At 36.0% G+C, this 27044-nt stretch overlaps 1 protein-coding gene across 4 annotated transcripts in view; it reads right to left on the bottom strand.

The window, feature by feature from the left end:
- Window positions 1-27044, bottom strand: part of tox (thymocyte selection-associated high mobility group box) — an 89095-nt gene that overhangs the window by 17898 nt on the left and 44153 nt on the right. Inside the window, exons 2-4 of one of the 4 annotated variants that reach the window (XM_051700794.1) lie at window positions 20923-20988; window positions 18180-18287; window positions 2453-2698 (exon numbers count right to left, since the gene is read on the bottom strand). In XM_051700794.1, coding sequence (XP_051556754.1) covers window positions 2453-2698; window positions 18180-18287; window positions 20923-20988 — 420 coding nt within the window. Of the gene's footprint in view, window positions 1-2452; window positions 2702-18179; window positions 18288-20922; window positions 20989-27044 lie in introns of all 4 variants that reach the window. The other 3 variants (XM_051700793.1, XM_051700796.1, XM_051700795.1) reach the window with 3 other exon arrangements.

Below are 27044 nucleotides of genomic sequence, written 5' to 3' on the forward strand. Positions count from 1 at the left end.
CTCCTCCACTGTCAGCTCTGTTTAGATTTGCACATTTTACACACATCAACTTGTGCTTATTTAAGCAGACATGTGGCTTTCTAGAAAGCAAACCTGGCCTGAGCATTTCCAATAAATTAGTTGCGTTTTATGTGAATTATCGAGCTCATCAGAATTGACGGTGAGATCTCATCGCTCACATTATATGTTTAAAAAGCTGCTCGATTGTATGCAGCACAGAAAAATCCTTTCCCCGTTCATCTGGACTGGGAGATACATTTAGCTATTCCGTTCCATTTATTTCCAATTTTTTTTAATGCATCGAGGAGGGACCGTGAAACCATATGAGATAATTTTCCTTTTAGTCTAATACTTTTTAAAGTGAAGCACATTTCACTCAACTCTCTCTGCTAGCTAAACAATGCAAGCTCTGAGACTTATAAAATGAATGCAAAATGTAGGAGACACGTAAATGCACTCTCTGTTCCACCAGAGAAGGCAGCTCCAACAGGCTAATGCTGGGAGAAAATTAATTCCATCAGCTAGCTCTTTCATTCTCCACTGCAGCTACAAGCTCTCTGTCCCGTTGCCTGGCAACCATAATTCATAGCCGCTCTAAATGGATATTCTCCAAGCACTGAGAACATTAAGGTGAAAAGAACAAATGCCTTTGTGAATCTCAATATCTTTCAGTGTGGATGTCACTCTATGTTTTTTTATTCACCCATGTGTATATTATTCTTTAAAAATCTGTTTGATGTACGTGAAAGTTTAAGAGGGCCAGTACGAAGGAACCTGAGAGTGTTTTTACCCAAGAGCAACAATGGAAATCAAAAGTATCGGTTGTACCTAATATTATTTCTCTTGCGGCCAATATGTGGCAGTTGCCATTTCAACTTTATTTGCTTATTTCCAATTCAAAAAGAACGGGCCCTCAAAGACAAAACATTTGTGCAAATATAATAATTCTGATGGTGAAACAAAGGTCATAATAAAAAATAAAAAAAAAGCTAAATAAGCAGGACTTTTCTGTGGTTTATCGTGCCAAAAATGCAAGAAAATAATGTTCAATATTTAGGTTTAGCCCCAAACATGGAGTGTGTGGAAAACAATATGTGAGAGATGAAGAGGAGAAGTTTCAATCTGACTCAAGTAGCAGATTAGCAGTACACATCCAATCCCTTATAGTCAGTCACAGCTCACCAATGCCTGATAAGTGTCAGAATCACATTAGTGTGGTTTCTTGTACTTAACCAAAATTTAAGGTTTGGGTTTCATTTCTCCAGAAGTGGCAATTATTTGGATGATTTGTGATCAATATCAAAACAATTTTTAAAAGACAAGAGAGGTGTGAGGTGAATTGTTTTTTCATTAATTTCATAAAAAAAAAAAAAAAAAAAAAAATGTCATATACCACATATTATATATTTTTAATATTTAGTTTTAATAATAATTTCATTACAAAAATAATTTTCATATTTTGAAATAAAAATAGCTTTAAAAAAAGTGTGGAAAAAAGGATTTAGAGACTAAATCTGAGACTAAATAATTGTTTTGATTTAAATTTAATTATATATATAAAAAGAAAACTAATAAAAACATAAAAATAAAGTGATACAAAATAAAAATAATTTTTTTTTTTTAGTATTGTGACAAAAAATAGCTTTATAAAGAATGTGGAACAAAGAATTTTGAGACAGAATTTGTGCCTAAATAATTTTATTATTTTATATCTAATTTAAAAAATAAAATAAAACAAATAAAAACATAAAAATAAAACATAATACAAATAATTAAAAAAATAAAATTTATTTTAATATTGTGAAAAAATTGCTTTAAAAAGAATGTGGAACAAAGAATTTTGATAGAATCTGTGCCTAAATAATTTGATTAGTTTAAATATAAAATATAAATTAAATGGATAATTTGTTTTAATTAATATTTTTTTAAAATAATTTATTAGTTAAAAAAATCAAAAGTATATTTTCTATTTATCTGCGGTTTCTAAATGTACTGTACAACTATCTACTGCAGCTACAAGGCAAGGAGAATGCATTAGGAGTGCCTTAATGCAAAATTGTATTTAAATAACTTAATCCAAAAGGGAATTTGGCATTGTTTCACTGTGCGTTAAATCAAATTAGCTCTCAATTGCTGGGTGCTATCTCAATCATTCTATATGCCGCTCTAACATTTTATAATCTCTGTTGAGGTATTTCATTTGTGTCAATTAAATAATTGTTTGGGCACTGAAATGACTATGGTGTTGCGTAATTCCGGCACGCAGAATGCATTAACGACATCTCAAAGGAGAGCATACACACTGCTCTTTTTGTTTGCTGTAAGATGTCAATATTACAATGAAGGTTCTTCAACAAACAAAGAAACTTTGTATTCTTGGTCATTTTTCATACTAAAGAATGATTCTCCACAGCCTAAGGGCCAAAACAGAGACAGAGACCAAAAAACTCACCACTGAAAGGGAGTTGGTGAGCAGGCCGCCATCTTGGCCCAGAATGTTGTGGACTGCCATGCCAGGTAGGTCCATTCCTTGCAGGTGAAAGGGGTGCAGTCCATTCTGGGAGACAGGGGGGCACAGGTGATGGTACGTTCCGGACTCAGATTCGGGCAAGTGTGCCATCATGTGTTCGGGAAGGGTGGGTGGAGTGATAGGGGGGATGTTGAAATCTTCGTCCCCAAGACTGGGCACTGGATAGGACTGCTGAGAGAAATGGAGAAGACACAGAGAAGACAAAGATTATGTGATTTGTCAAAAAACTGATATGCCCATTATTTACCATTATTTCGATCCTAATCCAAAAAAATACTTTTGTTCTTCCATGTTACACAAATATTTATTCAGAATGTTAGGGACTGACATCCTCAGACACAATTCACTTTCAATTGCATCTTTTTCTAATCTATGAAAGTGAATGGTGACTGAGAATGTCATTCTGCCTAACATCTCTATTTGTGTTCCAAGGAAGAGACTAAGTAAAACGGGTTTGGATCAACATAAGGGTGAGCAAATGATGACAGAATTTAAATTTTTTGGGTAAACTACACAATCTTATTCGGTAATGCTTTACAATAAGGTTCCATTCGTTAACATTAGTTAATGCATTAGTTAAAACATGATAACATGATAAAAATTGTCTGACATTGTAAATCTTGCCACAACAAAATGATATTGCAGCTTTAAAATGGAAACCGAAAAAAATGCAATGAACATTCTTGTCAGTGTCTCCAAAGGCAGGATGAAAAGGTCCTCTGAAGAGTTAGTTTGAAATACAGCACAACGGGGGGTGAACCGTAGGCTAGAACAAGGACAGACTGTCCGTTTGATACTTATAAATAAGAGAATGAAATTGGTTATGGCATGAACAGAAAAATCACTACTACACTCTTGTTGAAAACCAACATTCTTTGATGTTCTATATTCCGCCACTGAAGCGACGGCTATGATTCACGCAGTATCAATAACAGAAAAAGGACTTATCACAACTATATATAGAGTAAATGAAATGGCAAATTAAGTACATCAAATATGTTGAACATTACAATGATTCATTTCTACTATTTGAGCCTTTGAGGAAGTAAAATTATATGCAAACAGACAATCAATCTCATTAGACTATAACAAAAGGCTGCTTTTATGAGGCTGAACAGTTCCTTTTCGCTTGGCTGTGAAGTTTGCTTTGGCTGGGAATATTGCCTGCTTTCAAACAGCCTGCCCTGCGCACTGCCTCCTGCGGCCCTTGTCAGTTTAGTCTGTGATGAAAAAGATGTAAAGTAGATAAGGAGATGAAAGGCTGTACAAATCCAAGCAAAATCATAAATTATTCTGTAAACACTCCCTGGGAGTAAAATACTGTAGAAAAATATATACAGTTATCAGAGATAGAGAGAGAGAGAGAGAGAGAGAGAGAGAGAGAGAGAGAGAGAGAGAGAGAGATTCAGGCTGCACTTGCATCTATGAAGTAAGTTTATTATCTCTACCAAAGGGTAGTCGGAGAACATATCAAGCCATGTTTCCCCCACAGTATATAGCCGTCGAGTCTAAAGAGCAGAACAGCAAATATACCTCTGCCTCTGATTCAGCTTGAAATGACTCAAATGTTTCCTCTCTTTTTTTACCTTTAAAGGGGCTCTTCATTTTGGGTGCTTTATTATCCCTAATACATTGCTTTTATTTGCTGCAAACTAAATGAACCTGTCAGACAGCCAACTACAGGCAATTAGATATGAAATTGGTTCCAAATTCAAACTCAACTCAAATAACGGTCCAACTGTTACTTTTAAGAATTGCAATAATCGTTTTAATGAGCTTCCTACTTCTGCCTCTAAAAGCATGTATCATGCTCATTTGCATACTTGATTGTATTGTGCCTCACAGATGTCTGCATTTGTTTTGTAGGAAATATGCTGGCATAATTCATACAGTAAGGCCCTTAGAGGAATGATTTTACTGCCAAATTAAAAAATAAATAAATCACATAAAACAAGATGACTGTTTGCAGTGGCTTCCATGCAAGTAATGTACTTATTTTTGTAATTATTGACATTGTAAGAAATTATTATACAGTATTCTGGTGAAAATAATTAAAACAAATAAGAGCAAGAAATGGATGGCTGTTTTGCCTACATGAATCAAGGTGTAATTATGTTTATGTACTTTAAAGTTTATTTTTTGTATCCTTTTTTTTTTTTTTTTTTTTTTTTTTTTTTTGGTGACATTGAGATACAAAAACAGGCAGCCAAGAAAGAGAACACAGGAAATAAATAAGCCTGCGCTGTGGTGTGTGGCTCTGAAAAAGTGAAATGTACCAAAATTATGAGCATTGAAAACATTTCCAGCATTTTTTTTTTTTCATGAAAAAGAGGCCGAAGGCAAATTACTTTAGATGAAGCTGAGTACAAACATATCAAAACATTATGCTATCTGATGCAGATCTACTTATTTAACTACCAACTGCAAAAACATTTGAACTAATCTGAAGAAATAAATGTTCTCCCTGATTGAAGTGATTTGTGCCATGAGTCAATTATTATTTTTTCCAATTCCAGGGACTGAACTGCACCTGAAAAGAAACGCTTAAACATGCATCATTTTTCTTTCTGTAGCAATTGCAGTGGTAATTGAAATAGTTTTGTATCATCTTAGAAAACAGAATAAAAAACCTTCAGGGTCAGAAAGAGCAGATTTGAATTGGATAAAATATACTGATCTACATGAAATGAGTCAAAAATTTGGAAAATAACCTACACAATGTCTGTAAACTCTAGTTTTAAAATTAAGTTACTGTACATTCAGATCTACTGCTTTGTATAGTTTCCATCCATAATTTAGCCTGAAAACCAAACCTTGTGCGCTTTTTCTCTAAAAGCCTAGATTTTCATTTAACAATAAATGAAACAACTGAAGACAAAACTACCATTTCTGTGCAAATCAGTTTGCTTTTGATTCTTCAGACTTTTGATGACACATAGTTTCCCAACTGCCGTCATTCGCAAGGTGCAAAGGGAAAGGAGAAAAAAAAAAAACTTTTGAGATACACAATGTGCCATTTCTCATCCATTTCAAGTGACATAATTTCAAATGGACAACAAATCTCGCAGGGAGGTGGTTGCCTGTCAGATTGCACAAGGGTAATGGGAACTGGTGGGAGATGAATGGCAAATGAGCAGAAGAGTCATTTAAATCTACTATCAATTACTTATGATGGTCATGATGGCTGTATGGAATCATTGTCTATGGGCGACTTCACAGTCAGCAGTCAATCAAAGCTTCACAGTGAAAAGGAGGAAAAAAGGAATGAAGCGGGTAAACAGTTGTGTATCTGATGTGGTTTACACTAACAATAAGGAAAGAAATGAGAGACAGAATGGAATGATATGAGAAGAACCCTTGTGTTTTTTTGCATGTTGTAGTGAGTGGCAGAAATGCTTCAGCAGCAGAAATTATGCATTAAATTACTGCAGTCTCACAATGGAGATGTAGATTGTTTATAAGCCTTCCATCTTGACAGGCATAAATCAGGTAGTCATTATAAAAAGAAGTGCACACACTCTGGAGGAGGTGGATGAGAAATGTGCATTTTTGAGATAAGAGATATTACCAGAAACCACTGCTCTGTACACCATACACCATACTCACTAGTTCATTCATTTTCTTCATAGTTTTATTGGCCATTTATATCTTGATGAAAGTTTATTTTATTTTATTGTATTTATTTTATATTATTAATTATTGTTATAATAAATATTATGTTATTTATTGTTATATTTTATTTATTATTATAAAACATACAATTGTATATTGTGTGTATATATATATATATATATATATATATATATATATATATATATATATATATACTGGCAGCCAAAGGTTTGGAATAATGTACAAATTTTGCTCTTATGGAAAGATATTGGTACTTTTGTTCACCAGAGTGGCATTCAACTGATCACAAAATATAGTCAGGACATTAATAACGTGAAAAATTACTATTACTATTAAAAAAAAAAAATGTTAAGAACTTCTTAAACTACTTCAAAGAGTTCTCATCAAAAAATCCTCCACGTGCAGCAATGACAGCTTTGCAGATCCTTGGCATTCTAGCTGTCAGTTTGTCCAGATACTCAGGTGACATTTCACCCCACGCTTCCTGTAGCACTTTATAGATGTGGCTGTCTTGTCGGGCACTTCTCACGCACCTTACAGTCTAGCTGATCCCACAAAAGCTCAATGGGGTTAAGATCCATAACACTCTTTTCCAAATATCTGTTGTCCAATGTCTGTGTTTCTTTGCCCACTCTAACCTTTTCTTTTTGTTTTTCTCTTTTAAAAGTGGCTTTTTCTTTGCAATTCTTCCCATAAGGCCTGCACCCCTGAGTCTTCTCTTTACTGTTGTACATGAAACTGGTGTTGAGCGGGTAGAATTCAATGAAGCTGTCAGCTGAGGACATGTGAGGCATCTATTTCTCAAACTAGAGACTCTGATGTACTTATCCTTTTTGTTTAGTTGTACATCTGGCCTTCCACATCTCTTTCTGTCCTTGTTAGAGCCAGTTGTCCTTTGTCTTTGAAGACTGTAGTGTACACCTTTGTATGAAATCTTCAGTTTTTTTCAAGCATTGTATAGCATTCAAACAATGATTGACTGACGAGTTTCTAGAGAAAGCTGTTTCTTTTTTGCCATTTTTGACCTACGTAATATTGACCTTAAGACATGCCAGTCTATTGCATACTGTGGCAGCTTAAAAACAAACACAATGTCAAGCTTCATTTAACGAACCAAATAGCTTTCAACTGTGTTGATATAATGGCAAGTGAATTTCTAGTTCCAAATTAGCAGTCTAGCATGATTACTCAAGGATAAGGTGTTGGAGTGATGGCTGCTGGAAATGTGGCCTGTCTAGATTTGATCAAAAATGACTTTTTTCAAGTAGTGATGGTGCTGTTTTTTACATCAGTAATGTCCTGACTATACTTTGTGATCAGTTGAATGCCACTTTGGTGAATTTAATACCAATTCCCTTACAAAACAGCAAAATCTGTACATTATTCCAAACTTTTGGCCACCAGTGTATATTATTTTACATTTCTAGCACCTTATTTTGTATTTATTTTATTTATTTATCTTTTCTGTCACAGTTTTTTGTGTGTTCATGCTTTGTCAATATTTTATGCACAACAATCATGTCATAATGCATTAAATAATGGTTTTGATTGTTGCTGAAATACAATTTATGAGACTTTTTCACAAGGATTTTTAAATGACCACTCCAAGATTGGTTGTGGATCATTACCCAGAGCTCCATGTGGTACGAGGGGCGCTATAACATGTAGTCATGCCCTTCCACCAATTAAGCTGCCAAATAACAGCAGAAAGGAAGCGTAAACAACAGTAACCTGCGCCCATGGATGAAGCAGTCTTTTCATAATGTAATTTTGAATAATGAAGATGTCAGGTTAAATGCTACAGTAGTTAAACTAAATAAGGCGCCCAATTTTTTTCCTAATCAGCTTTTCATTTGCCATCTAGGCTAAGACTGTGTGAGAGAAAAGCAATTCAGCCTGTAATGAATAACTCTGGGAGCAAGGGACGATGATCATTTGAATGCAACTTTATTTGGCTGGGTCCCCAAAACAACCTCGAATCTGCTGAGCTGCCGATTACTGTTGAGGGCTTCTGGTTAAATGAAGAAGGGCTTGTCTGTCTTGTGAAAGCATCAAGGTCAAGCATTTTGGAGGAGGTTTTTACTATGTCTAATGGGGGTGACATTGTGTGAAGCCTTCTTGTCTGACCTGAGCCATGGCATCAGAGAGAATACACACACCCCAAGTCTCTATAAGTCTCTTATAAACCAAAAGCCTACACGGAATCTGCGCGCGCCTGCCATTCACAATATTCTGCACATCGCCTTGTGTTTTATTTGTTAACCCTTTCAGACCCCAATTATTTTCCAAGGACAGGAAAAATATAATTATGCTTTGTTTCTTCTCTAAATGCAGCCATGAATAATAATCAATCAATAAATTAAGTTTATGGTAATGTTTTTTATAGTTATATCTGGTGTCCATTACAATGGACATTGGTTCTGAATTATGCCACTTTTTTGCCATGTGTCACATCCTGCCATGCTTTATTTCAAAGGAAGATTTTTTTGTTCAAAAAGTAACAGTGTTTGATAGTTTGACTGATTAGTTTGGCATCTAATCTCATAATTGTTTAAGATTAGGGTTAGAGGTCGACCGATAGTGGATTTTACCGATATCGATAACTAAGTTGGGCAGTACCTGCCTATAACGATTAATCAACCGTTAATTTTTAAAATTGATACTGAATGAAAAAAATAGCACTCAAAGTAAAATAGTGCTGAACTTTATTACAAAAATAAACAGTACTGACTGAACCATGAAAATGTATTGTATATTTTAAATGAAATAAATAAATATATATATATGAACTAATATTCAAATTTTAAATTCAGTTGATTTCTAAATTGACGTTGTTTCCTTAGTCCACAAGAGGGCGCAATAAATACATAAACCATCCAGCACCGTTATATTATTGCACAGAACTTTCCTATACTGGCTGTTAAATAAACAAATAAAAAGTTTTAGTCGGTCCATATTCTCAAATGTTAAGTCAATTAAAATGAGGGGGAAAACACTTCACAGGCCAGGGGCTGTTCAAACAGACGGAACACAACAGACTGGAACCGAACGCGAGAATCTCGAGACACACATTTCCAAGTTGAACATCTTTCCTGACAAAGCATTTAAACAACTCATTGCTTAATCTGAGAAATGCTTATAAGATAGCAAGACACAACGGCCAAAGACCTCCACCAACTGTAAGGGGCTGTTCACACCAAACGCTTTTTCAACCATCCATTTATTTTTCAATGTAAACGCGTGCTAGACGAACGTCTTTGTTTCCCTTTGTTTTTGTTTATTCAGTGTCTTGTGCAGGAGCACTTTTTTTTAGATGATGTGTCTAATTAAAAAGAACTTTAAAAGCATATTAAGACGCCTGCTTTCTGTTAAACTGTATTTGTTGCACTGTGTCTAGCCTTTTTTAGTGCAAGAATGTGATCGATCTGAAGTCACCGTACTACAGTGAAGATAAAAAAATTGAATTGAAATCAGATGCGTTTCTGATTTGTTTATACGTTTCTCTTGACTGTATGATGATATGAATTTGCTTTCTCACGTCACTAGCTTTAAATATGCAACTTAGCTGGCTAACGAATGAATATCAGTGTGAATTTTGCCGATAACCGATAGTTCCAGAAATCTGACGATATATCGGTCGACCTCTAATTAGGGTTGCACCAAATGACAAAAGACATGAGAAAAGTGGGTTATGTCTGAAAGGGTAAAGGGGCACTCAGTATTTATTATTATTATTTAGCTAATTGCTAAACTTAATCTTCTTCCAAAATGAAATAAAATAAATTAAATGTATTTTTGAAAAAATAAATGTTTAATATGATATACACTCAAATGAGATATAAGTCATATAAAAAAAACTGTTGCACAATATCACAATATGATGCTGGCTGGACATTAATGAGTTCTGCCATGTTGAGATCATATGAACAGCTATAATAATATTAGTCAATATTAGAGCTGTCAAAATTAATGTGTTAATGCATGCAATTAATTTAAAGTTTTACGCATAGAATTTCGTAATGGCGATTAACACATTTACCGTTAATAGAGCATAAACCAGCAAAAACACTGGTGGGAAAAGGGCGGAACCTTTGCGATTTGTCCACCAAAACAAGACCAGATATGACTTGTGAAAGAAAACAAGTACTTTTTAGCCTCTAGAAGGCGCAATTTAATTACCACAGAAGCTGGCAAATTCTTAGCTATCAGAATGAGACATGTCTGCAGTGCTTTTCATGCAGAGTTTAAAGCGGCACTTGATGCTGGCATTGACACCCTCACGCGAATCACGATTGCTATAGCAAAGCAGATTGCCACAGTCTGCCATCTGATTAATATTGTGGAGGATGAGAATTTAAGAGATTTAATGCCCATTGCAATGAATATGCAATGAATATTCAAAATGTTCTCATCTACTAATAGTAGTGTAGTACTCTCAGCTCATTTTAACACATTTTATGATGTATGAATCCATTCTGCAAAATTCCACAGATTTCCCCCCCAAAATCAGAACAAAAAAATGCGGACCTGATTGGACCTGCCAATAGAGGTCAAAGCAGTACTAGTGCAGTCCAGGAACAGTAAGGAGAGAACACTCCCCTGTCCACTGCATCAATGCCTTTAGGGGCTTAAGGCTTATGCATGCATGAATATGCAATTCATGAATATCTCTGAATAATGCATCTTATGGGCCACACAATGCAAGAAACAGCTAGATTATTTGACCGATTAAAACTCATCATTCTGGATCTAATCCTGGCATAACATTCTATGAATACTATATGTAGTATATGCATATTAGTTTGGCTCAAGAGAACATTTATTACTGTGTCAGAAATACACTAAATAACATATGTAAGAATGGGCCTCCTCAGTCTCAGGAGAGCACAAGGTTAGTTTATGCATGTTTAAAATGCACAACTTTCTCCTGGTCCCTCAAGAGCTCTGCAACATCTGGGGGGAGGGATGGGGAATGGAGATTCCACGAGCACCCCTATACAAACCCACACACCGATCTGACAACCCCCTCGTCGGAGTCTATATACATGTCAAACCATTGCACTGTGCAAATACATTCTGTGCAAGAAACAAACAAATAACATACCATATAAGTCTGTGCTGTGCTTATAGGCTGCATAGTTTACGGATAGAATTAACATCAAATACCCTTCCTGTACGTTGCTTTGATTGCATCTTCTATAACATTCAATGCAATATCAAACATCAGTCTTATCATATTCAAACATAAACCAACAGTTGTTTAACGAACATTGCTTGCTTTATGAGTCAAAGTGAGCTCTTTCAATTCTTGGTAATGTCTTTGAGCGTACGCCAGAAATATGAGTACTGTGTATATTTTTAGTGTTCGGTGAATGTATGCTGTAGTCCGCTTTATCTCGCATCGCTGGCACACACCACTTCATCTTGCTGCCGCATTAAAATAAATAAAATGTGGTACAGAGCGCTTGTGGGCTGACATGCGCTCAGCACTCCACCATTTTTGGCTAATAAATGTGGCTTTTATTTAATGGCCAAGAAACACATGGTTTGGGTTGGAAGAAGGGGGAAAGAGAGGAGATGGTAAGATAGGAGAGAACCTGTGAGCAGACAGACAGCAGACTCGCTCTGCTCTGAGGTGGAGTCTGCGACCGGGCAAATTAATGCACTGTGTATCTTACTGATTTGAGTTTTTCTGGTATTATTGTTATGTCTCACAGAGAGGAATGGATCTGTATGTCCAGACATGATCTGATGGTTAACAGTATCACATTTCATCACTTCAAGCAGTTATGAAGCTGTCAAAAAGTACTGTTGGTCAGAAGGAATGTTCTGATGGAGAAAAGCCAAGCAGATTTTAACCCAAAGATTAACACCATTTTAACATGTATCTGTTTCCTTTATAAAAAGGAAACTAACAAGTGCAATTCTAGAGTTTTACAGTATCTTTAACCACTAAATCTTTTTCATTATTTAAACCAAATATCCTCAAAATGATATTTATTTGGAATGTATCTGTTAAAATGTATTTTATTAATTAAATATTTTTATAAAAAAATATATATCTATATCTATATCTATCTATCATATATATATATATATATATATATATATATATATATATATATATATATATATATATATAAATACTTGGGGTTAAATATTGGGCTGGAATGATCCGGAACAGATTTACGCTACCTTATGTTCAAAGAAGAGAGAAAAATCATTTTGTTTGATATTTAGGCAGTTTGTTTGTTAATTCATTTCATATGTTTGCTCCAATCCAGTTTTTGTTTAATCCACTATACACATTTCAACCCATTTAGTGAGCACATGCAAGATTTAAAGTTCAGTATATAAAGTGTTATCTTTAGCCAGCGGTGCCAGGATCACCACCAAATCTTCCTCCAAAATCCCAAAGTACGGTGTGCAAATACTGTCCACAATGCTTTTCTCTTTGCAACTGCAGCCATCTGCAGCATGGCCACTTTTAGTTTGTGCAAGTCTTTGTTATAGCTGTGGTCTATCTCTGCACATAAATAACACTGTTGATCTCTCCAATCACTGTGATGATCACCTTCAAATAACATCATCATTCATACCAGTGCGCAGTCCATAGGCTTTAGAAGGTTTTAGATCTTTAATTTCAGGCAAGAACCAAATTAATTCTCAGACCAAACCAATAGTACTCTTCTCTAACAGGTCATACTATAATAGCCAAGATCCTTACACTTGGTTTTGGTCAATCTCCAGGTTGCATTTGGTACATTAGCCCAAGGTGAGAAAATAAAATTCAGAGAGTGAGAGAAAAAAAATTTCAGAGAAAAAAAAACATTTCAGAGAGAGAGAGAGAGAGAGAGAGAGAAAAAAATCAGAGAGAGAAAAAAATTGCCAGAGAAAAAAAATGTGTGGAGATTTTTTTTTTTTTTAAGGCTCAGGAAGGCACTAAGGCTACATCCACATTAATCTAGATACATTTGAAAAAGGCGTTTTAGGTTTTGAAACGCTCTCCATCCACACTGCCATTTTCAAGCGTTCTCCAAAAGTTGCTCGTCCACACTGAAACATTTAAAAACTCTTAAATCCCCTTACTGCGCATGCAAAAAATCCCCGTTCCATGTACGGTCTGAAACGCAATTATCCTTGTGTTCTGTCGCCGGACAGCAATTCAGAGTAAACTTCCCGTCACCTTTGAAGGAATGTAATGTGAAGGTTATATAAAGTAACATTTATCTTTAACAATTCTATCAAAGTGAATAGCAAGCACAACAACACCGCAACAACATAGGCAGCCATCTTGATTGTTTTAGATTGAATGGGTCACATGACTGCGTCACATGACAGCAAATACATCATCGTTTTCAGATATTTTTGTTATACCTGTCCACACTACAATGCAAGACGGCATTTAAATTTATCCACATGGGAGAGAGTTTTCGCAAAGCTCAGTTTTCGCTGTCAAAAACGCCGTCTCGTGGACGGAAGGCCAAAATGAAAACATACTAGTGTGGACGTGGCCTGATACACCTAAAACAAAATTCACCTAGTGAGTTTATCTTGTGGTTCAGGGCGTCCGTAGGTTTGTAATATATAGGAGATTAAAGGACAGACTGTTACATCTCATTTTTTGCCTTCAGCTCTGGAGCTGTTTTCAGACGGTTTTTAGATTCAGTTTTGGCTTCCTGAGAGTGAAGTTTAAAATAGACACAGAGGTACGCTTCTCTCTAATTTGGTTAATGTGTGTTTAAAAGCAAGAGAAAGCTTTGTGGCTGCACAATACACATTGAGGTCAAGGTGAATTCAACTGTTACTGTCAATAAAAGTAATTACCTGTTCCCAACAGAGGAGAGAGGGAAGTCAAGAAAGTGAGAGAGAAAGTGTGTGTGAGAGATAGAACAAGATGGAAGAGTGAGTGAGTGAGAAACAGAAGAAAATAAAGACCACAAAACAGAAGCAAGAGGAAGTAATATGTGAGTAGTTGCCACATAACTTGTCCAAATACTTTTTTTATTTATCAACAAAATGTATATGCAGTTAAGTTTTATGCATAGTAATTATATATAAAATACAGTGTATATATAAATATATGTATATTAGGACTGAAACGATTAGTCGACGTTATCGGCAACGTCAACAATAAAAAATTGTCCTCAAAATTTTTCATTGTCGAACAGTCGTTTGATCTCATTAAACGTAACATGAGATTACATTAAACTGATGCGCGAGAGCAGCACTGCAGCTCCGCCTGACTGAGGAGAGGAAGAATTACACAACTCACAGTCCAGATGCACTCTAAACTTTCCAAACAGATTCAGGTGATGAAGATCGCAAAGTATGAGGGAATTATAATGCAAAAATATCAAATAAGTAAATACAGAAGCACTCTCGTTGTGGAATAAGTGGAGCTGGAGCAAAACATGCATGTTGAGCGTCTTTAAAGGAAACATCTTAAGAACAGTTATATTTAATGCATTATAGCTTTATTAAAGTTCAAATAATACAGAAGCAGATCATGTAAATAACTACAAACTCCAGAACTGATATTTCTCTGTGCAGTCAGCGCCTCTTCTATGAGCTGCGCGAATGTCCCGATCTAAGGGGGAGAGATTGAAACTGCACCCAGCTGAGGTACACTCTGTCGCGGGGACGCTCGTCCCTCGAGCACGCTTGCTGCAGCTAGATTATAACGTGATGGCTCGAAACTTATTGAATCATAATATATGTCACTGTGCATTTCATATCATGAAGAAAATTGGCAATATGCAGCTTTATTTATAAGAGAGAGTTTGTTTTTTTGTGAGTTAAAGATGGATTGAAGTGAACAAAACGGTGAGAGAAGGTAGTCTTTGCCCATTATACACTGCAACAAAATACGTTTTTGATTTGTTTTTGTTTTGGCTTGTTTTCCAATATAAATATCTAAAACTCCTTTAAAACAATGTACATTTTATTTAGCAGCTATACTGCAGAAGAAAAAAGTGTAATCTGAGAATGTTGAATATAATATTAAAAATAAAAATATTTAAAAATATCTAAAAATCAATTAAAAAAAGATTAATTCACCTGAGAAGCAAACATATAAGATATTTAGACTTGCTTTTAGAGAATATATCTTGAATATAAGTATATTTTGTCTTTACTGCACTGGCAGAAATATAAACAAGTGAAAAAAATACACTTAAATAAAAAATACACTTATATTTAAGATACATTTTCTTAAAGCAATTCTAAATATTTATATGTTGCTTCTCAAGTAAATGTATCTTGTTTTAAGGATTTTTAGACAATTGTAAATGGAAAACAAGACAAAAACACTTGATAACAGTAGGATTTGCAGTGAATTTTTTACTGAATTAAACTTAATAAAAAGTATTTTTTTTCCCTTTAATTCAGTGAATGTCATTTACAGGTATTTTTAAATTATGATTTTGTCCTCTTTATTGTTAGTAAGCATGTTTAATACAACCTTTTAAAGTCAGGGCACAAGCTGAATAATCGTTTAAGAGCTAATGATTAATCGTTGCAATAATCGCAGAATAGTCGAATAATTGTTCTAATAATCATTAGATTTATCGATTATCAAAATAGTCGTTAGTTGCAGCCCTAATGTATATATACAGTAGGGCTGGCCGATTAATCAAATTTTATTTTCAATTACAATTTAGGCTTCCAATGATTATAAACAAAATAATCGAGATAAAACAATTATTGTGCTGCATTCCGTTTCTTAATGAAACACCCCGCTGTTATATCTTTAAAGCATCCTTTATTAAAGTTCAAATAATAAGGAAATGGGTTATGAAAATAAATTCCGAAACTGGCATTTCTCTGTACGGTCAACACCGAGTCTATGGGTTGCGTGAAGTGACCGGGGAAGAGATTGAATATTCTCCCGGCCGATGCACTTTGGTGCGGTGACGCTCACCACTCGCATGCGTTTGCTGCAGCTAGATTTTAACGTGACGGCTCGCGACATAGTCAATCATAACATATGTGTCACGTTCACTGTGTGTATCTTATCATGAAGAAAATTGGTGATACGCAGCTCTAATAAGAAGAGAGAGTTTGTTTTTGTGAGTTAAAGATGGATCGAAGTGAACATAAAGGTGAGAGAGTAGTCTTTGCCCCATTATACACTGGAACAAAATAAGCTGATCAGTCTTTTTTGGCTTGTTTTCCAAAATAATATCTAAAACTCCTTTAAAACAACATACATATATTTTAGGAGCTATACTGCAGAAGAAAAAAAATGTATCAGAGAATGCTGAATACAATATTTAATAAGGGCTTAGTAGTAGTTTTATGTTGCATTTCATTCTGAATGTTTACTTGAATACTTGATAGCCTACTGCTGTTTAAAAACTTTTAAAGCTGTTCCAAAAAGAATAGAATTTTCTTAATTTGTATTTTTATTCTATTATTTTCAATCTATTTCTATTTATTGCTGTTTTTTTATTGTCATATTATTACTGACTCTTTACTGGTCTTGAATAATTACTTAAGAATTATTAACATATTAGTCTGTTTTTATTTGTTGTGGTTTTGAAGCTTGTATTGAGAATCGTCAAATTTCACTATAGACTACTGAAATTTTGGTATTGTGATAATGTAAAGCCTTTATTGTACATGGTAGATCTTGCTGTAATAACATGATGAAAAAGTAGATCTCGTTCAATAGAACTATGAGCATCCCTGCTGTTAATGGTGGCGATGGAGGCTTTCCTTTATTTGACTACCATACGTAACATAAAATAATTATCATATGACAATAGCCTCCTCCCCTACCAGTGCAGTTTACTTTTCAAGTTCAAGGACATTTTGTAAATGCATGGTGTTTCCAAATTCAATGAGTAATCGTGTCAAATAATTGTGATCTCAATATTGACCAAAGTAATCGTGATTATGATTTTTGCCATAATTGAGCAGCCCTAATATATATATATTGTATATGAATATGAACTGAAATGTTTCTCATGATCTTAAAACTCTTTTGATCTGAAGGTGTATGCTTAAATGTTTGAAATTAGTTTTGTAGACAAAAATATAATTGTGCCACCATATGAATTTATTTCATTATAAAACTAAAATTGTATAAAAAAAAAAATTTTTTTTTTGAAATTGATGACTTGGACCAAATAATAAAGAAAAGCAGACAATAAGTGCCCAACATAGATGGGAACTCCTTCAATACTGTTTAAAAAGCATCCCAGGGTGATATCTCAAGAAGTTGGTTGAGAAAATGTCAAGAGTACATGTCTGCAAATTCTAGGCAAAGGGTGACTACTTTGAAGATGCTCAAATATAACACAGTTTTGATTTATTTAGGATTTTTTTTAGTCACAACATAATTCCCATAGTTCCATTTATTATTCCATAGTTTTGATGACTTTACTATTATTCTAAAATGTGAAGAAAAACAATTATAATAAAGAATGAGTAAGTGTTTCAAAACTTTTGAACGGTAGTGTGTATATATGTATATATATATATATATATATATATATATATATATACATATATATATATATATCTCAAAATGCTGTATCTACAGTATACTTGTTGTTTATAGTTTTAGATGAAGTGTAACATGTCATACACACAGGACATGCCACTGAGTATTAGGATTAAAAGTTTAAAGGGATAGTTCACCCACTACCTTAAAAAAATAAGAGTGAATGGTGTCATTCTGCCTAACATCATCTTTTGTGTCCCACAGAGGAAAGTAAGTCAAACAGGTTTGGAACAACACAAGGGTGACTAAATTATTTCCGAATTATAATTTTTTGGGTGAAGTATCCCTTTAAATATTCGAAGAGAAACATAAAATAAGTTTTACACTTAAAGACATTCTAAGATTTAAGCAACCCTATTCATACATGTGAAATCAATGTGGCGATCAATGACAAATAAAAGCGTGATGCAAGGAAAGAGACAATCTAAAAACTGTATGCAGCACAATATGGATTAGACACATATAGATGGACACTTGTCTGCTCTGCATTGGTGTAGGGTTATTTACCCATGTCAGACGTGGGCCGTCAGTGTGTGCAGGGGTCTCTCTTTTCCAGTGGCCGCCGGCCTGTTTGTTGCTGTGCTGCGTCTGGCTGGGACTGGCAGGCACGCGGAACTACAGTGGGATGCAAGGCCAAGGGGTCAACTGACACAAGCAGGGTAACAAGAAACGATAGCACATGCAAGACTCCATTCAACTTTCATCACTCTACAATCCTTTCTTTTGGCTCTGCGCTGATTTAGATTCTCGAAGCATCTTTCATATCCACCGGCACTAAAGCTACAGGAAACATGCAGCATGAACAAAGTGAACAGAGATATGCAATGCAGACAATGCACATTTTAAATTAATTTCTGGCCATGTACTGGACAGCTGAATAGGACAGTGTGCAGTCTTTCCTGTTTAAAGTATTATACTCCATGTAACAAACAAGTGACCTGTAATTTAGTGCTCTTTCCTTACCTCCTCCTGAATGCACTTGCTAGAACATGCTGAATAATACATGATTTAAATATCATTTATTTATTTTTCCTCTTGCTTTAGAGAGCCATAACACCACTGGGCTTAGTCTCTATCTTAGCCTACAGGTTAAAATGTAATTCCCAGTAATTCTCTATATCACAATGCTATAGCTTTTTGGACTAGAGGGAATTACATAAGATTATGTCATGTGTTGATCAGTATACAGAGTTTTTAAAAGCATAACCCAGAGTGAATATTTGTGATAGATGATGTGATTGCCAGGTCTCAATAAGCTTGATTATACTTCTGCAGTTCATAAAGAGTTGCAATGTGTTCTGATTAGGTTTAAATATAAAATTTTCGACATGAGTAAAAAGGTGTAAATTGCACCTTCGCACGTTTCCGGAGCACAGAGACCTGTTAAATGTTACTTATGTCAAACCAAAAGATAGGAGATGTTTAGAAAAGGTGCAAAACCATATGGGCAGTTTTTTTTTTTAAACGTGTTTCATCATTAAATGTACTTTTACAAATGGAATAATTATTCATAGCACATTTGTATCTTGTAATGAGAAAAACACAAGTGAGACATGGGGGGAGGGGGGTATTTATGAGAGGGAGAGGGAGTTAACATTAAAGGCCAAACTCTGTGACTCACAAAAACATTCAGGGATTTAATTGTTTATTGTGTTGAGGCACACTGGAGACAAGGTTGCTGGGTAATATATTTCAGAATCCAATTGTGTGGAACTGAATTCTAAGTATGAAATGTCAAATTAGGTTGAATGTAATAGTATACAAGCACACAGTTCAAATCAATGAGTCAATAAAAACAGGCAAAATCTAAAATAACCTATGACAAAACCAGGAAGAAAATGTTTTTATGAAGCTGTGACATTATATAGTGTGCTGCTAGCTAATAAAACTAGTTGACATTCCTGTTATGGAGTACATTTTTATGTCCCAATCATATACAGTGTGTTTTAATATATTCCATAAAATATTAAACTCAGATTTTTAAAGATAGAACTCACATTAGTTAGTTGTTTCACAACTGAGTGAATATGGGGTGAATTTTAAATAATTTCACAACTTTGGTTTAAGCGAATGTTGCAATTTTTGCCATGCCTCCGGTTTCTAACTTCTAACATATTTATAAAAATACTCCAGGTGCTTCTTCATTATTCCCTTTCTCTAATAAAAATGTTTCAAACAAAACTTGTTTTCTTGGGAATATTGTTTTAAGTGGTAATCATGTTATAGGCTTCCATTCTGTTAGATAAAATTACAGAAATCAGTGTTAAGTTATCAACATTTCAAAACATTAAACAAATATTAAATTTAACTTCAAGTTGACATCCTCATGTAAGAATTTACATTTCCACACTTGCCTAATCTCGCTGGGCTAAGGATCCTCCCTAGGCATCCTGATATTTTTCTTTCCATTGTGTAAATAATCAAGTTATAATTAAAATAGTTTAAGTTTACCAAAGCATATTACCAAGACATAGCAGGAATGAGCCAATATGAAAATACTGCAGGAAAAAAACACTTTATAAACAAATACAGTTCTACTATTATGCATTACAGGTACTGCTTTGCTTAAACATACACATGCATACATGATCAGTCTGTATACTGCCAATCTGACTGCCTGCCACATTCATTTCCATGCCACAGTACACAGCAGGTGTCCTGAGGGACACTAATTAATCTGAAGCCTTAATTCATTAAGCAAACATGTAAAAGGTCCCCCAAGACAACGTGCTCTCCTCAAGCATGCATGTTCACCCTTGAACTTAATGCACTGACTTCCATGTTTCACTTTAAATATTTAAACAAGCTGTGCTTTTTATAGCAAGACACATCTCTAAAATTCTATGTGCTGAACTATCTAGCAAGCAAAGCTTGAGTCACAGATGAAACAGCCTTTTATCTTGCTTGTCAAATACGAAACAAGTGCAAAAATCCTGAAATGAACTTCCCTCGGTGAGTAACTAGAGGAGTGTTGCTCAGAAGCTACCTTTTATAGACCTGTGGCCTTGTTTGCAGCCCATACCGTGTGCAGTTTTTAATGAAAGTGTAAATGGAGGAAATGAAAGCCGGTAACAATATGCATTAAAGCTTCATTTCATTAAGCCTAGACAAAGCTTTAAATGCTTTGTTTACATGTTGCAATAGCCCCTGATTAAGGTGGCGACTGATAGCGGCTCTAATTTGCGATCCACTGGCTTAAATTTGTTTAATTACGACTTAAAACAAAAGGAGTGAGCAGTAATTAACCCACCTGGTTCCCTGGCACAAAGTCCTGGCTGGGCTCTGGCATACTCATAAACATGTTGTCACTGTCGTACTGCAAACAGACAGAAAGAGAAGGGAAAAAACAATAAATAAACAGTCAAAATATACAGTTAACACATAATCCCAGACATAGAAGAACAGAACATGTGGTTTGTGTTGCTCTTCACTGGTTTCTCCCCAAAATGCAGACCTCTTTTTTTAAGACAATTAGACTTTGAAGTCTCTGCTGTATCAGATGGAGATGTCAGTGAATTGATGTAATTGGTACAGTGGTAATTAAAGTGGCTGGTTGAAGGGGGATGAATGAAATCCTTTCATGAGAGCAGTGGAATAAAACAAAGAGGGAAAAATGCATGAATTTGATGAGCCCACACATGGATAGACCTGAGAGTGTAGGATGGGCCCAGGTGGCTCTAACACTCGCTGTGGATCTAAACCAACAAAAGCCTGTTATATCAACCTTTTGACTCATTATACAATTAGCCCATTAAATCAATTTATACCACGGGTCTGTTGAATGCTTGATTCTGATTGGTTGACTGACGTTCTAAGGTGTGCAATTATTTTTCCAGTAAACGCACGGCTATGAAGTAGTTCCAAGTCTTGACCGCATTACGGTTTCATATCACTTTGCCAAATTATTTAAGTTATTTCAAAGAGCCCTACAGGCTACCACAACAAAATAACCAATCAAAACAAAGGCATTGGTTAAGTATATTGGGTAAGAATGACAAACAATGTCTATAATATCCTACATTTATTTCAATTTCGATTGAAAAGCGTCCTTGGGCTCCCTCTCTTTCTCTCTCTCTCTCACTCTCTCTCACTCTCTCTCACTCTCGTCTCACCCACCCACACACACACACACCATACATTCTACCACAGCAAAATAACCATATAACCCAAGACATTGGTTAAAGTAAATCAGTTAAGAATGTCAAACAATGTTATTTCAATTTTGGTTGAAAAGCTCCCTCATCTCCCCCGCACTAACACACGCTCACACACATACAGACACACGCGCATGCACACACACACGCATTGTGTGTGTCGCGACCAACAAATAGAGCCACACCTCCCACAACTTGATCAATACAACAGTTTCTATTATCCGAAATAACTTTTAATATGTGAAACTTTTTATGTTTCAATGTATTTCGCCCTAATCAGCCTCACATAGCTATAATGGAAAGCACCGCTCTACCCCTCCCCTGCTCTTTCGCTCACGCACACACACACGCATTACTTAGTTACTCCAATGCCAAAAAGCAGCGCATCCTCCGTTTCTAGTTCTAAAGTGACAAAGCAACGAAGGCTTGAGCTGTATCGAGCTAGATACATTTGATCAATACAACAGTTTCTATATTATCTGAAATATCTGTGGGAAAAACTCCCACACCCCCCCCCCCCCACCCCCCCTTACACACTCCCACACATGTGGAACGTATTACACACACACTCACTCGAGAGAAATGGCGAGATATGGCGACACTCGCTGCTGCTGAGAATTGCTTAAACTTACATCTTGGGATTTTGAAGCGATGTAACTTCTGAGGAGAGCTGCAACAAATAAGGGTAATCCCACAGGCGATCCCTCTCAGTTTCTGAGCTTCTCTCTTTCGATCCCTCAAAAACAAACTCACACACAAACTCTCATACACATGCACAAACGCACTAACTCATTACTCCAGTATGTGCTCCAGTAAAGCAGCGCAAGCCTCTCTATCCTCCATTGCTATTTCTAAAGTGACGTTTTCGAACTAGTAACGAAGGCTTGAGCTATATCAGAGCAAGACGCTGAATCCGTGGTGGAAGAAAGTAGTTCCACTCACAAGATCGATTTAGGGATGAAAACCAGAAAATGTCTTGAACCCTGAACGATGTCATCAGGTGTGGTAACCGTGGTATAAGAAGAATAATTGACTCCATCCCACTGAATTATTGAAAAATAATGCACACCCGAGGTGGTAAAACCGTTACACCTCGGGTGTGCATTATTTTTCAATAATTCCAAGGTCCGTCGTCAATTATCCCTTACATACAATTTTCAACTAAACAAGCTTTAAGTTGCAATGTGTACGTTTTCTATGTTAAAACACTTTCTCAGTCTATCCCAGTTTATAATGCTGAGACAACTATACATTCACTGAGCAATTTATTAGGAACACCCGCACACCTACTAATTCATGCGATTAACAAATCAGCCAATCATGTGGCAGCAGTGCAATGCATAAAATCATGTAGATACGGGTCAGAAGCTTCAGTTAATGTTCATATCAACCATCAGAATGGGGAAAAATGTGATCTTAGTGATTTCGACCGTGGCATGATAGTTGGTGCCAGATGGACTGGTTTGAGTATTTCTGTAACTGCTGATCTCCTGGGATTTTCACGCACAACAGTCTCTAGAGTTTACTCAGAATTGTGGCAAAAACAAAAAACATTCAGTAAGCGGTAGTTCTGCGGACAGAAATGCCTTGTTGATGAGAGAGGTCAAAGGAGAATGGCCAGACTGGTTGGAGCTGACAGAAAGGCTACGGTAACTCCGATAACCACTCTGTACAAATGTAGTGAGCAGAATGGCATCTCAGAATGCACAACACGTCGAACCTGGAGGTGAATGGGATACAACAGCAGAAGACCACATCGAGCACTTTATTAGGAACAAAGTTAGCCATTCATGGGCTGCTTTTCCCGAAAAATTTAAAGACTATGAATCTGTGGTGCTATCAAAACATTGCTCTGTTTGTTTGAATATCTCGACAATCCCGACAGCAACACTGGCTTAACAGTGCCATGAGTTTGATGGCGGGACTGCCTTTTTTCTGACCAATGGCAGACGTGGTGGAGGGTTCGGCAACCTGTTTAGCCTATTTTTAGCAGCTCATTTGGGTGATGCTAGTGACGCAAAAATTACACACTTCAGCTTTAAAAGATAAAAACCAAACATAGCATTGTCTTGTGTTTTTATGTAAATCCATGTAAACTGTAAAAAGTGGTAACCTGCAGTTGTTACCTAAAGATTTTCTACTTGATCTAACACTTAAAATTAAGTGTTAGCATACCCTAATGTTTTCAAATTGATTAAGTGATGTTAAAAAATACTTTAAACATGAATCAAACTAGTTAATTTAGATGCTACTACATTAAGCACATTTCAGTAAGGCCAACTCTAAGAAGGATTTAGCATGTGAATGTGGGTATGACATATTGATAGGATATTGGTCTTGGCAGACTAGATTTGCTACGCTGCTGCTGCAGAGCAAGTACGAAGATTTGCTACTGCTAGAAAAACACATATACATACAGAGTTAGCATGTGGACATGCTGCTGCACAATGAGACAAAACGCAAGACATGCTGCACTGAGCATGTGTTACATGCTGCTGCACACATAGACATAAACAATCACTGTGTAGCAGATCTAGGCAGGTGGAAGCTGGGGTGGAGGTGGGTTTCAGAGAAAAACTCTCAGTGTGCTGCAGAGAAACCAGCTTAACTGCAAAATTTAGCCATTTAAATAAAAACAAGGAGAGAGACGCAGGATGATTGGCTATCCAAAAACAAGTCAGAGAACAAATCAGCTTACGCCATGCAAGCCGACTGGCTTAACATACCACATGAGAGCGAGCCGATTGGCTAACAGATAACAAGTCAAAGAACCAATCAGCTTGTGTCATATAGAGTTGCATGGCTGAACTTTGGTAATTTATTATGTTAAAATTTTTTCAGTGTACTGTATTGACAATTTTGATGACACGAATCAACAACCTACATGCATACAGCAAAACTAATTCACCCCACATACACAGCTGGCCATGTGTCTTTCACAGTAGACATGCAGCATGTGCATTCACATGCTGAAGATGCTCAAAACAGCTTCAGCTGAGTCAGTGTGGGTTAACTGTGTGATAAAGGAGAATGAGCCCATGACCCAGCTGTGCAGCACACCTGGGAAATTACAGCAGCCTACACTGCCTGCATGCTGCAGTCCACACACACAACACACACACAGAGCGAATTCTGCTGACGTGCATGCCTGACAAAAGGGCCTGGCAAATAGCCACCAATTTACATCTGCTCAACGTCTTTAAAACCCATGAAAAATGACTGATTAATATGAAAAGTAGAAATCTGTTTTCAGTTGGCTATGAGACTATCATACTTTAGAGGCATTCTCAGATCAGCTATATATACTGTAGGTCCTGGACAAAGTGTTCGATTGGTGGTGGTGGGAGTGGAGGCTGGAGGGGTTCCAGTCAGATCCCCATAAGAGTTCATTCAGAATTCACATACGAGTCTAATTCAGAAAAGAACAGAACCCCGCCCCCCCCAACCAATTGCAACATTGCTTTGAGGTCAAGTTAATCAAGTCAGTGAAATCACTAACTAAAATGGAATGAAATAAGACCCTGCTCCAGTTATATATCCACTCGTGTATAGACTTTACTTGGTTCATTAAAATGGGATAATTTAATGTATAGTGAGCTGTATGATCTATGATCTGCAAGATCTGTACCTCCTGGCCAACTAGCTGCTAAAAAGTGATAATGATACACAAAAACAGAATTTAGTAAGTACTTTTAAATATGTAATATAAAAACAGGATTGCGTGTCAATGGAGTTTTATATGTATGATTTTTGTTTGACACACTACGCTGAAGCAAAATACTGTATGTGTGTCAATGAAGTTGGACATTCCTGGACAGGGCTGACTTTAATACATATCCATGACAATTATTTGAGTGTTATGAAAGAGAGAGAGCATCACAATGAAGGGAGAGACAAAAACTTCAAGGACAAATGGCTGATGCCTGTCAATGGCTGAATGTTTGTATTTCTGTTCATCCGAGCAGCACATCTCATTTCATTATGCTGGCTCAATATAATTCTATGGAAATGGCAATAATCCTAATGAAAGCCTATCACATTGCGACCTTTTAAGTGTGCAAGTTGATGGGCCAATCTTATTTTTTTGCGCACGGATGACAGTTAATTTCATGCTAGCTTATTGATTGTGATTAATGTGATCAGGCTGATCTAAGATGTGTTCTATTCTTAAACTATGAAATGTGCTGCTTCTTGAAACACTACTACAACCTATGGCATGAATGTGACAGACTCTATTTATGAATGGGTAAAAATGTTTGCTGCAAAAAGGTTGAAAGTGTGTGTCATAATTTTTCAACCAAGCTGCAGTCATTGGTGTAGATCCATGACAATATCCTATAAGCATACTGTATATGTAGCTTATAAAATGGATAGTCCCGACTCTAAAATTCTGATCGGATGAGCTGTGTTCAAAGCCGCTGTAAAATGACTATAAACATTGTGATGGTACATTCTATGCACCTTTTTCCTAAACGCTGAAATGTTTCACAATTCATAACGGAAGTCTGTTTTTGTTTTCTGGTCTACAGCATTTTCACTCACATCTGAGTATGTTTTTAGCAAATAATGTGAGGTTAAGTGTTAAGTTTGTAAAAAAAAAAAAAAAGGGAAAAAAAAAACATGTGGCTCACCTTACAAAAAATCTAAACTACCCGCAAACTTGCCGCTCTTTATTTTCACATGAAAATTAGCTTTTGATTCACCACAAATGTTTGCCAGTAGTTTTTAGCTTTTCGCCGCTAGTGGTGAACCTCCGGCAAACCTTTGACAACAATGGACAATTTGCTGCAAGTTTGCCATGAACTCTCGATATTCATAAGGGTCCATAGTGCCGATACTTTACAGAGCTGCGATGACTTTACGGGTGGATAGATGACTTGAAGCGATTGCCTGAGATTAGCTATGCTGATATCATTAACTACTTCGAGTTCTTATGACAGCCAATAACTGCACAGGTTACGCATGAACTCATTTTTACTCCAACTAACACTTAAAATGTTTGTTGTTCTCCATCTGGATTGCTTGTTTTGGTGGATATGCTTCTTATGGAGACAGGAACCAGACAACAGTTAATCAAAATCATCATTGTACCATCAAGTGGTTGGTCAGAAAAACTGTGGATATTAATGTGCCAAGTTGCTTTATTGCTTGGAAAACCACAAATAGCCAACAGTTAGTATAATGAGCTATGTTAATTGACAGAGGAATTGTTTATTCT

Source organism: Myxocyprinus asiaticus, chromosome 6 (genome assembly GCF_019703515.2).
Source record: "Myxocyprinus asiaticus isolate MX2 ecotype Aquarium Trade chromosome 6, UBuf_Myxa_2, whole genome shotgun sequence".
Classification (NCBI taxonomy): domain Eukaryota; kingdom Metazoa; phylum Chordata; class Actinopteri; order Cypriniformes; family Catostomidae; genus Myxocyprinus; species Myxocyprinus asiaticus.